The sequence below is a fragment of the Ixodes scapularis genome, unplaced genomic scaffold (genome assembly GCF_016920785.2).
Source record: "Ixodes scapularis isolate PalLabHiFi unplaced genomic scaffold, ASM1692078v2 PGA_scaffold8__174_contigs__length_109621045, whole genome shotgun sequence".
Taxonomy (NCBI): domain Eukaryota; kingdom Metazoa; phylum Arthropoda; class Arachnida; order Ixodida; family Ixodidae; genus Ixodes; species Ixodes scapularis.
Genome location: NW_024609883.1, coordinates 11,097,354 through 11,108,999, shown reverse-complemented (window position 1 = coordinate 11,108,999; position 11,646 = coordinate 11,097,354). Strand labels below are relative to the sequence as shown.

The 11,646-nt window shown below is 50.0% G+C and overlaps 1 protein-coding gene across 2 annotated transcripts; it reads left to right on the top strand.

Annotated features, from left to right (window-relative positions):
- Positions 1 to 926: 926 nt before the first annotated feature.
- Positions 927 to 9,381, top strand: LOC8034401. 2 transcript variants are annotated; one of them, XM_040207479.2, is made up of 3 exons: positions 927 to 3,355; positions 6,801 to 6,965; positions 8,466 to 9,381. In XM_040207479.2, the coding sequence occupies exons 1-3, from the start codon at positions 1,871 to 1,873 to the stop codon at positions 8,733 to 8,735; spliced, it is 1,920 nt and encodes a 639-aa protein (XP_040063413.2). In that variant the 5' UTR covers positions 927 to 1,870; the 3' UTR covers positions 8,736 to 9,381. The 2 variants fall into 2 exon arrangements, with proteins under 2 accessions (XP_040063413.2, XP_029828826.3); XM_029972966.3 differs by having other exon boundaries at positions 6,801 to 6,971.
- Positions 9,382 to 11,646: the final 2,265 nt, after the last annotated feature.

Below are 11,646 nucleotides of genomic sequence, written 5' to 3'. Positions count from 1 at the left end.
GGAAACTATGTGCTTGAACTGCTTGTGCGTATCTTCTGCTCCTTGAGCGCGCTTTCACCCACGTTCAGGGGGCGGGGTCGGACGATGAAAGGGAGGCGTTTGATTGGTCCAGCGAGCTCGTACCTCCCACCACACTGTCGGCTGAGGGGAGAACAGAGTGTAGAGGAAAGCATTTAGGTTTTTGTGAGAATGAAGCATCTGCAAACCGTTTGGCACTCTCTGCCAATACTCTGCCGTGCATGGCTACGTACGAAAATTCCCAAGGTCTCGTAATTCGGCATTCCTGATTCCGGGCCGAGGGGCACACTAATGTTCGTTGGCATCTAATTGTTGTCTATGGAAGTGACCTTTAATTTTTATTAACTACGTCGGAGGGCTAAGAAAAATGAATAAGTTGGGTCCGCGTTACTGCGGTGCTCTAATACCCTTGTTACACGGGCACACTTAACTGCAGTTACGCTAAACCACAATTAGCGCACAATACTTGCCGACAACATTCTGCGGCGATGCAGTCGGAGCTATGGGCGAACGTGCGCTTGAGCATCTTGAGCACCCATCAAAGCAGTGCACGCGCTGTCTTCACTTCTTTTGAGATAGCTGTCCGAGGGTATAGTGCGGCAAATGTGCTGCCACGTAACCGCAGTTAAAGCTGAGTTAACCACGGTTAAGTGTGCCCGTGTAACGGGTATAAGGATGTCTCGACAATTGTACTCGCATATTTCCAAACATTGAGAAACGTGCCGCCATACCTAAAGCCCCTTGATATGTTTGCGTTTGTCGTGCAGGTAGCGTCAAATGCGCGAGTGCACGAGACCCGGGTCTCGAGCGGCCCTTGGAAGCGAACGGCAGCGCAGCACTGAAATGAGCGGCCCTAGGAAGCGAATGGCGGCGGAGCACCCGCTCGTGGCACGTGTCTCGTGCGGTTCCACAACAATGGTTGGCGGTACTTGTAAAAAACGTCTGTATCAAGGGGCTTAGCCATACCTGGGTCGGGAATTCGAAATGTCCCGCACGATTTGATGAGCTGTGGACGGGGCGGGCGAATAATATGTTGTGGCATTAGTTTATTTGCTTTTAAAAATTACCCAAATCGCAAAGGCTGGTTTTTTTTTTGTACGTTGGATGAGCTCGAGTATTAGTTCAGGAAGTATTTTTGTTTCAAACGTCTTACTGACTGCAATACGGCAATTCAGTGCACGGAAGTCTACTGCTATGTTGGGAATGTTTAGCGCACAAAAGCGTGTCGCGAAAAAAGCAAGACACAAAATGTAAAAATGGGAAAAACCAACCTGTGGATTTCAAATTGGTTGTGGATATAAATATTGACGATGCGCTTGTGGTCGTCTTGCAAGTAGCGTCGCATGCGCCAAAGCCCAAAACCCGTGCCTCCTGCAGCCCCTGGAAGCAAAAGGCGGTGCCGCACTAAATGGGTAGCCCTTACAAGCGAATGGCATTGCCACAAGCAGTACAACTGCTTGTGGCACCCGTCTCGTGCAATCACTCGACGGCGGTTGTCGACACTTAAGAAACGCAAAGCGGGAATTTTATCCAGGGACTTTAACTACCGTAAGTGCAGTAACACCTGCCATCTGGTGAGAACACGATCCAAAATTCCTTTGTGGAACAAGTCCAATGTTCCATTTTCTTCAGAACTTTTTCTTTTCAATACTTCTTTCTAGGTAGTAAGTAATTGGTAGAACTAAAAATAATTAGTCATTAGTTCTTTATACAGTGGGAGGTTAGTCTGCCAGAAACATGGTGGCATTGTTATCCATTGTAGACGAGACATTTAGCCAGTGCTGTACAACTGTTAGCCTGGGGTCCTTTTCGTGCGTCGCGCAGTAGTGACGCCCGACCGCACTCCTGTAGGATGCAAATCCAGATCAAAACGGGCAGGGGTGGGGATGGAACACTGGAACAACTAGCAAGTACCGAAGCCTATGGTAGGGGTACATGGGTGGTAGTGGAAGTAGAAGAAGAGGAATGTTCCGACCCCAACCGACCTGCAACTGGCGGTTGTCCTCGGTTCATCCCGAAGACGAGACTGCAGGCCCTGCAATTCCCAGCAGCCCCCCTCTTCGAAGTGACGATGCTCGGCTCCTCGACGCCCACGTCCTGCGAAGAACTTCCTTTCGAGAGCACGAGGAAACCGTCGCGAGTAGGCCTGCGGGCGGTCCCTTCGCCGTGGGCGTCGGCCCTGCCTCCCACGGCCCCCGATTTCGCCTCTCTGCGGACTGCGGCCGCAAGGGAAGGCCCGAATACGGTTTTCCAGGCCCGCAAACCCCAGAGCGCCAAGCGTGCAATGTCCGTCGGATGCCAGGTCGTCTTCTCCTCCCAGGATGTTACGACGAGCACGTTCTATTCGCGAACCAGCGAGTCAGAAACGTCGGTGGAAGTGTGCCCCCACTGCCTGCGGGAGGACCAGCTGCGAAGTCCACGGTTCCCGGGCTGGCCATTGCCGTGGTTCTCTCTGCCCAGGCCGCAGTTCCCGTTCCCCGCCGGTTCGCTCTGCACATGCGCCAGCCCAATCTCGGCTCTGTTGCCGCCTCCGCACCCGAACTACGGACCGCCGAACCTCCCGTACTTCCCCTCACTTCCGAGCTATCCGTTCTGCTACTACCCGCAGCATCCCATCGTGATGCCATTCGACGTCTGGTTCCACTCGAACCCGAGCACTGAAGAGGGTCCGGCCATCATGGAATGTGTGGTAGAGCCGTTCGAAGGTGGCGTTCTGGACGAGGAGGTTGATCGCAGTATGGGAATTCAGAAGGATAGCCCGCCTTCGAAGACTACGTCCGTCGCAGCCATTGCTGCCGGCGGGTCTGCGGATGCGCCGAGCAGCAGAGCCAGTGATTCTGGACTGCCGGAGGCAAGGCCGAAACCAGCTGGATGTACTCCAAAGAGTGCCAGCCCGGCGACCCGAGGTGTTGAGCTTCTTTCGGCAACTGTCGAGGGTGCCGGGGAGTCGGACAAGACTAAGACCGCTGCAGCGACACCTTTGGAAGTCCAGAAAGACGAAGCTGCCGGAAGCACGGGGTCACCAGCTGGCACGGCATCCGGCGTCGACTCGAAGCCAACGGAAGAGCGGCGTGAGGGGGGAAGCACCGGTGCGAGCCCGCCTCTAGAAGCGGCAACAAAGGCAGCTGAAGTGCCGGGCTCCGGAGCGTCGATCGAGCGTTCCAGCGCAACACCGAATGGCGTGCCGGAACAGGCTCTGCAAGCGCAGGCTGCTCAGAAAACTGCGGATCCGAAAGTGAACTTTAAAAGTCCCGGTGTTTCCAAGCCAACTTCTTCGAGTCTGGCAGAAAGCGACCTCACCTCGAGCACTGTCACGGCTGTCAGTTCACTGCCGGGGGTAAGGCTTCTTCCAGTCCAGCTGTTTTAGTGCAGCGACTGGTACTACCCGACGTTCCTCGTTGAAGTCGGGGCAGCTGGTGGACTGGCAGACGCACGCTGTCCCTGTCTTCATCCAGTTCTCTCCATTTACATTGCAGTCCCTTCTATATATACACCTTTTTTGTTTAGCCTCGTACCCAGCCACGTTGTTACCATATCCGGTATGCGTTCCGAAAAAAAGCAAAAGATTTCAACCTTGAAAAAGAAAAAAATATATAGAAAGGACATAACAAGAAGGAACGACTGTTGCAATTAAAATCTTAACATGTTCTACTGGCGAGACGAGGGGAAAGCAATGTTTTCACGCATACCGGAAGTTCCAGAATTGAAGATGGCGGCGCCCACGTAGAAAAGGTGTATAGTAATAGCGAGTTTGTTTCACACGCACTGGCACCGTTCGAGTTCTCTCCCAGAATGCATCGCACTCACTGAGTGTTGCACGGAAAACTGGACTCAAACGAACTCGCCAAATGCACCGAGTGCAGAAGACTGATGCTGTCGCCATCTATGTTGTAGAAAAGGTACCGACTTCAAACCGAAACTAGTGCCTTTCTGTTCGGAGTGATGCGTGGGAATGCGAGAATGCAGTCGCTACAAACGTTTATCTACAAACGTTGGCAACTGCAACCTGTAGTTCAGAGTTGCGATGTCTTCAAGCAGCTCGGCTGCCGTAGGGATAGTTACAGACGGCGTAAATTTCCGCAACCAGCTGTCTACAAAGCAACTGGTTGCGATCTTTCAATCCTTATAACCGTTTACACTGAAGAAAACTGATGATGCTGTCTGAGCAGAAGCTTGATCCGTTTGAGCATGGTATTATGCGTGAACCACTGAAAGGGTACGGCTTAAAACTAGCCTGTTGGAATATCCAGCAAAACTGGGACTTTCAATTTGGATCGTCATTATAGGTGGATTAGATATTGGCCTTGGTGAGGGCGTCGAGAACGAGAGCTTTCTCGAACAAAATACGACGGGGCAAGTTAGCTGCGTAGGTAAATGTTAAACATGATGATGTTGCCCAATCCTCGGGTAAAGTCACCATCTTTAGTTTTCTCTGATGCTTATTGGGCAGTCAGAGGTTTCTGCTGGGGGAGTTTTATCGACAAATGTTAAATTTTTCACCCGCACACGGATGGTGATCGACATCTCGGGGGCCGCTGTTGCGTTTGTTCTGAGCATTTCCTTACACACTGGTATATGACAGCGTTTGTACGGCAACAGAGCAATTTAAAACCTGCAAATAAATCACGGGTTGTCAATTGCTTCCTCCGTGAAATAGCAGGCGCTCACAATTCAAGCTCGCGTTTGATTTCGTTACCCGCGGGACGCGATTTCTATCAGAAAATCTACTTTTTTTTCCGTTCGGTTCCGCGACACATCGCAGCAGACAAACCCTCGTCGTCTGCTCCCGCTCCTCGCCGGCCCCGCCGGAGCGAGGCATGACAGGATTGCATTTTGGCGCACTCCCGATTTTCTCGGTGCAGCGAGTGCATGCACGCGTGGGGTGTCAGCGCTGAAACGAACTCGGAGAGTGCAACCACTCGTGGAGCGCCGGCCGAAACGAACCCGTTCCACGCTGCGAGTGGGCACGCGTGGGCACGAGTGCCGTGAAACGAACTCGCTATCAGTTACAGCTCAAGAAGGTAGGGCGAGGGAAAGGAAGGCTGGAGAGGAAGAAGCAGATGGAACACTGGAGGGAAAAGGGGGAAACGTCCTCCTCTCTCCAGCATCCCCTCTGCTTCCTCCTCCCCACCTTTCCCTCTCCCTACCTTCTTCAGTTGCAATGGACTAGCATGTTGTAGCAGGCTAAGGTTCAGTAGAGATAGCTGCAAGTCAGAAACGGCCGTAAAATATTGATCATTCGTCCACCCATGATACAATATATCTGTTGTGTCGCACACCACCCAAGTTTGAAGATGGGCTTGGAAAACTGGGGAATGGGCACTTGTTAAGGCAGAGTGCAGAAATGCAAAAGGGCCATGTGATCATGTGCGCATCAGTGCTTTGCACCGAGGTTTCCCGAGAGGCAGCTGATGTGGAGAAGCTTCTCTGCTTGCTGGGTGTGCCCAGAGGCTGGGTGTGGGTACTCGATACGCCCTTTGCTCTTTCTTCTGACATTTCATAAATAGTGGGTGTCAGAGGTGCACGCTCGGTAATTTATGGTATCTAATGTAAAGTACATCTTTAGTGTGCAGCAATTGTAACTGCCTTACACACAGTTTCTAGTAGCTTGTAAGTATTGCAAGTTACGTATGTTTCTGGCATCTCGAGCAAAGCAAGAAACGACTCGTATCTGCAAAGGCTGGTGGCGGAACTAATCGGTAACGCTGCGATTTGGACATTTAATAATAAATTCTTCATCCCGAACAAGGTGGAAAGAAGCAATAGGAACGCTTTTAATATGCAACATGCGAGACAATGTGTCCCTGTACGAAGTATTCGAAGACAAGTTGAATGGAAGACCAGATCGGTGTAATTGGCATAAAACGGCTAATTTCAACACTGCCAATCGAAAAAACAATTTACAGATTTATGGGGTGAATTGTTTAGAGAAGCGATTCTCAAACTGGGTGCACAGACCCCCAGAGGTCCGCACTGGTTCAGGTTATTTCTCCTCCGAAAACAGGTAAAGCACTACAGAGAGTTGAAGTCATCGGACCAAACACCTTTGTGCCTATAATGATGTTCAATAATCACAGTGCGCTGTTGCTGATGTCTTGTTTTTAGTACATTTTTACAAATATCAATTTTAGCTCGCAGAAATCAATGGCACTTTACTAATTAGATTGAGATGTATTGGGAATGAGCACCAGAAGAAACCCTAGTGCAAAATCAATAAGTTAAGTGGGCCAAGTGATGGCACGTCGTTACAACTTCCATACATGCTCGGAACCTCCAACAAGGTTCCGAGCATGTATGGAAGTTGGCTACGGAAGCGGCAGTATCATCCAGAGGCATTGTTCCGGCTGCACGTAGGGCAATCACTTCCGCGAACTGGCCAAGAGCAATGTGCATCGTGGCATCGAAGCATACCGTAACGCACCGAGCGTGCACCCGGGTCACAATAAGTGGCCCCCGCTACTTTTAAAATGTTTAAAAACTAATTGAAGGACATATCGAGCACTGCCTCCGAACTTCCAAACCCACCTAGGAAAACAAGGTGCTCCTTGTCAGCCGCTGCTCCAAGTACCCCACTGTAAAGTTGTGAAGCCCAAATCATCGGCACCCCCTTCTCCATGTTTGCTCTTGAACCGAACAAGCACTCATCCCCCAGGTTTTAGAAATTGTCTCTCAATAGAAGTTTCCAATAAACCTTCGAGGCCTTTCGTTGATCCCTCGTTACACCGCATGGTGCGGGAACGATTGGGGACGCTTGCTCGGCGTTTCACCGGACCCTTTCCCAGGACGCAGGCGGCGGGACGGAGCAACTGGATGCAAGTCCGGACAAAAGCCCAGGCACATGCTCGCCCGACGCCTCCCCAGACCCGAAGGACGAGGACGTTGCAACCAGCCCCACCGTCGAAGAGCACGAAGTCGACATGGAAACGCAGGAGGAGAGTCTGGCAGAAGCAGAGGTAATTTCATTTCTTTTCGCTTATTTTGCTTCAAAGGCATTTAGCGACGCATTACACGAGGAGGAAAAGAGAGAAAGTAAGGGAGGTTGCAATATATATGCGTGGCACGTAAACAAAAATTATAACTGTAGTCGGTGGCAGGTTCAGAACCTAGGAGATGAGCTGCCTCAAACATCTTCAATAACACTTGGTTTGTACGTTGGAGGTGTTGGAGGTGGAGCCTTTCTGGGGTTCTTAACCCGTCACCGACCATGGTAATAGATGTCCCGCTATATACCGTAAAATACCGAGCATGCACCCACGTTGCAATAACCACCGATCCCTTACTTTCGAAAGACTTCGATAATCGCTGAAAGAAATCAATCGCCCACTACCCTCAAACTCCCCCCCCCAAGTTTAAAATTGCATGAAAGGTGCGTCAAGAACCCAGTCCTGGCACTGACAAAAATTTTGCCTTTCGGGGCTGGGCAAGACGTGCGTAAACTGACGTATGTGTATCGTTGCAAATAAGAGTGTCTCCCACTGGTCAGTATGGTTTGTTTTCTTTCATCAAATTCAGAGAATTGATTCCCAACACAAACTCTCAACGTAGGGAATCTAAACGTTTTATCCCTAGGACAAGCTCGCACCCTCTGCCGCCCGTGCACTTGTCCGCGTCCTTTACGGAAGTCGAGCCACGTGTCGTCTGCTATTGGGGAGGAGGACAGACCGTGACACCCCAAGCGGTTAACTTAACAACTACACGGATGGGGACAACAAATACAATGACGCAGCGCTCGGCCGACAGAACCGAACGCGGCGTCAGCGTTCGGCTGGAGTTCGTGTTCTCCGGCGAGGGGGAGGAGGGGCTCTTTTGTTTCCACTCGGCCTGCATGAACAATGCAGCATGCCCGATCCCAGCTCAGCACAAAAGCCGAAGTGGGTCAAGCTCGCATTCTCTGAGGATAGATCCGGCACTTAACGTCGCTTCGTCGATTGTTAGTATTTTTTACATTAAACTGCGCCCCGCGCTCTATTGTAGAAGATGACATGGCCATGCCCATAAGGCCTGTCGGCATGTGCACAGGCCTTGTGTTGAGTAAACACCAAGCGTGGGGAAAACAAGCGGGTCAGAGCGCCCCCTATGGTTCGATCTCCTGTCCAATAGGGCCAGTAAATCGGCCTTCGCTTCAAAGTAACAACACTTCGGCCATCTTGGTGCGTGAAATCATTCTTGCCAGTTATCTGAAACTTTATCTCAAATTGCTGGAGGTGGTTTTTTTGTCCTCCTGAAACGTGAAAACACTCTGTGCCAAAGTAAAACGACATTGCCGGCACTTCCCGACACTGCATCTAAAGCTCGGGAAATCGCATTTTCTAATTGTAACAATCGCCATTTGCACCCGTTCTGCACTGAGCACCAAAATGGCGGTGTCCACAAGAAAACCGGGAGAATGAAGTGCTGCTACTCTTAGGCTTGCTTAGTGGCTCTACGTTGCTTCTCATCCTAAACAGGAAGACGATCCACTAGCCGAGACCGAGCTTGGTGCGGACGTCTCCAAGAAGGGAAGATACACCAGGGCTGGCATCATCTGTGCAATGGTTATGCTTTCCTTGGTGCTTCTATTCATCGTCTATGGCATTGCGGCACCCGGCTCTGCGCAAAAAGGACGAATTCTGGGCACGACGCCCCTCTTCGTCGACGTCGATGTCGGGGGCAACGAGTCTGAGGCAGTCGCCGTTCAAGACGAACTGCATGTCATCGACATTCCGCTCGACTTCTGAGCGGCCTAACCGGCGTAGGGTCAACCGGATGTTGCCAACTAAGAACCTGCTGTTGCCAACACTGGGCTCAATATTCTAGAGCTGTTTTATCAAAGGACATGATAACTATATAGCCAATGTTATAGATTAACCAATTTTTGTTCGACAACAGTTCATTGTGAACCATTTTATACAAAGATCAAGCCGGGTCAACCGTTTGCATTGATTACACTCGGCATCAACTATCTTGTGCTATGTTGTCGAGGCTATTGTAGCTTCAGCAATGCCGCAGCCCCGCACCATTGCAAGCACAAGTGTTTGCGTTTCGTATGCACGTGCTCTCGTGCAAATAGGTTTGGCAGCGTTGGTGCGACTTGGGGTTATGCTAGCCTTGACATGGCAGCACAAAATAGTTGACGCTGAATATATACTAGGGTACTCAAGATCAAGGAGATGCAGGAAAGAAGCAAAAGCATAACCCCGACGGTTTCTTTCATCGCTTACAAGTTTCCTCTGTTTTGGGTGTGTAGGCTATTTTAAAAGGGGCTGATTACTTAAGCTCTATGAAGAAATAATTACCATAGGAATACTTTGATTTGGGCACCCATGAATATACCTATGCCAAAACTTCTGTGGTGATTGCGTACAATAAATGTTATTAACAACCCCCTGTGGTGGGCTCCGAAATTTTATAAAGGTCAGCCTTGTTCAGCAAACACCACTCAATAAAACGGCGTTTCAGCAAATAGCCAGTTTCGGCCCGCATTTCGTATATTAAAATCAATTCCGCTAGGTTGCATCCATAGATTGGAGCTGTGCAGATAAATGCCTCTCCCAAAAGTAAGCTACCAGAAGTAAACAGTCAATTGCATTTGTTGTCTTAATTTCTGGTATTTCAATGAGGGCTAAAAGATTTAACACTTCGTTCAGCCGTCCAGCTTACGACTCCCGCCGCGATACGACGCCATGTTGAGAATTACGCAGAGAATGCACAGAGTGCTTGTGGTTCTCTGTGAAACTTTTTTTTTTTCTCAATCGACATAATGTGCCTTCAATGACCTACAACTTTGATTAAATTTGGTGATTGTGTCTAAACCTCAGAAAACGGCCCGTGACCACAGAGAAGAGAACGAGCGCGACTCAAATTGGCGAGTTCTCGATCGGCGGTTTTCGGGCAAAGAGAAAACGAATTTCAAGCCGCAAATTGTTTTTTTTTTTTTTTTTTCTGGGTAATTGAACGCTTGTATGTCATGTACCAAAAAAAAAAAAAAAAAAAAACTTTGGTGAGCATAAATACACTGTCAGTGTTTCGGAGCCTGTAAAATATCCTTTACTAGTTGCACAACTCCTAAACCTCTGCTGCTGGTGATGTAGCGAAAGTGAAGTTCTCAAAATAAGAGATTTTATGTGCACGAAGCAATTACAGCTCCACTGTCGAATGAAGCCACATCCATACTTCGCTTCAGGCGATCGGCGAGGAGATCGAATTATAGAGGGCACCCTGCCCAGTTCGTTTTCGACAGAGCTCGGTGTTTATGAAACACGAGGCCTGTATGCCGGATTATTTATGTGGGCTTCCTCGCTGGGGCCCAGCCAAACGCTGGTGCGGCATTCGGCTACGTCAGCCGAGCACTGCTTTGGAAACAGAAATAGTCCATGTTGTTGTTGCCGTGGATTTAATTACCAACCTAGCCGCTGCTGGCGTGACGGTTGGATCTCCTTAATAGAGAAAATGCTGCCAGTAGACAAAAGATTGTCCTCCTGCGGAAGAAGTCACTCGAGGACAATTAGCTGCCAACACCAGATCACCATACAAAAGAAATATAGACAAGATGCTAGCAGGATACTCCCTCAATTAAAGAAGTGCAGTGGTTCAAGTTTAGTCAGTGGTGTACCGAATGGAGTTTCTGCCATGGGCCGTTTTAGGAAACTGGCCCTTCCGTACAAGTGCTCGTGGAATCTCTCAGTTCTGTGCAAGAATTGCATGCTTTGTGTGGACCTCATGTAGGTGGAGTTGCAGGAAGTTTGCATGCATATGTGCTGCCAGGAGGGGAACACTATGCATAGCGCAGAAATAAGATGGGTGCCGTATCACTGTCAGGGGGCCTATTCATTGAGGTACAGAGCTTGCCAAATTTGCCCAGTACATGCAGACGGTATTTTAAATTATGGGAGCACTATCCTGGTGGCTGCAGAGAAACTACTCTATGACCACGGTGCAAGACACTTTTTAGGTGAGGGTGCAGCATGGTGAACGCTGCGACGCAATCGACCAGTTAAAGTCCTACTGGTGCACGCCCAAGTAGCCTATGCTGACAGCGTCTCCACCAGCCAGACGGCACAATGGAGAAAAGAAATGCTGTCATGGCACTTGGGCGCACAAACTTGGCGCTTGGTGCATCTGTTCCGACCTCGACAAATGCCGAGTTAAACAGCACGCCGGATATTTCTCCGATTCAATGCGTTCAAAAAACCGTTATTGCTGCCGTTGAGGCACGAAACTTGTGTCAATGACGAAGCTGTGTCTAAGCAATATGTTTAGCACCAGTGCCAAGCTTTACACAATGTGCCACGTCCAGAAAACAACTTTAAAAAAGTGAAAGCCGTTTACAACTCCCTGTAACGCCGAATTTGAGCGCAGCTCTTGAGGAGGAGGGAAGGGTACTGGGGGGGGGGGGTCACGTGACGATGCTGATGACGTCATCAGTAATGATGACGATGCGGATGCCGGTGACGTCATCAGTGACGACGACGTCATCGCATTGTCATCAGTGATGATGACGATGATGATGCGGTTGATGGTGACGTCATCAGTGACGATGACGTCATCGGGTGGTCACGTGACCTCGGGGGGGGGGGGGGGGGGGGGGGGGGTCACGTGACCTCGGGGAGTCACGTGACCTTGGGGGTCATGTGACCTTGGTGGTCACGT

Excerpts from the sequence above, each read along its gene's own strand:
- LOC8034401 (XM_029972966.3), top strand. The coding sequence starts at position 1,871 with ATGCAAATCCAGATCAAAACGGGCAGGGGTGGGGATGGAACACTGGAA. Across the intron at positions 3,356-6,800 it reads CTGTCAGTTCACTGCCGGGG|GACGCAGGCGGCGGGACGGA; the intron begins GTAAGGCTTCTT and ends ACCCTTTCCCAG. Across the intron at positions 6,972-8,465 it reads AGAGTCTGGCAGAAGCAGAG|GAAGACGATCCACTAGCCGA; the intron begins GTAATTTCATTT and ends CATCCTAAACAG.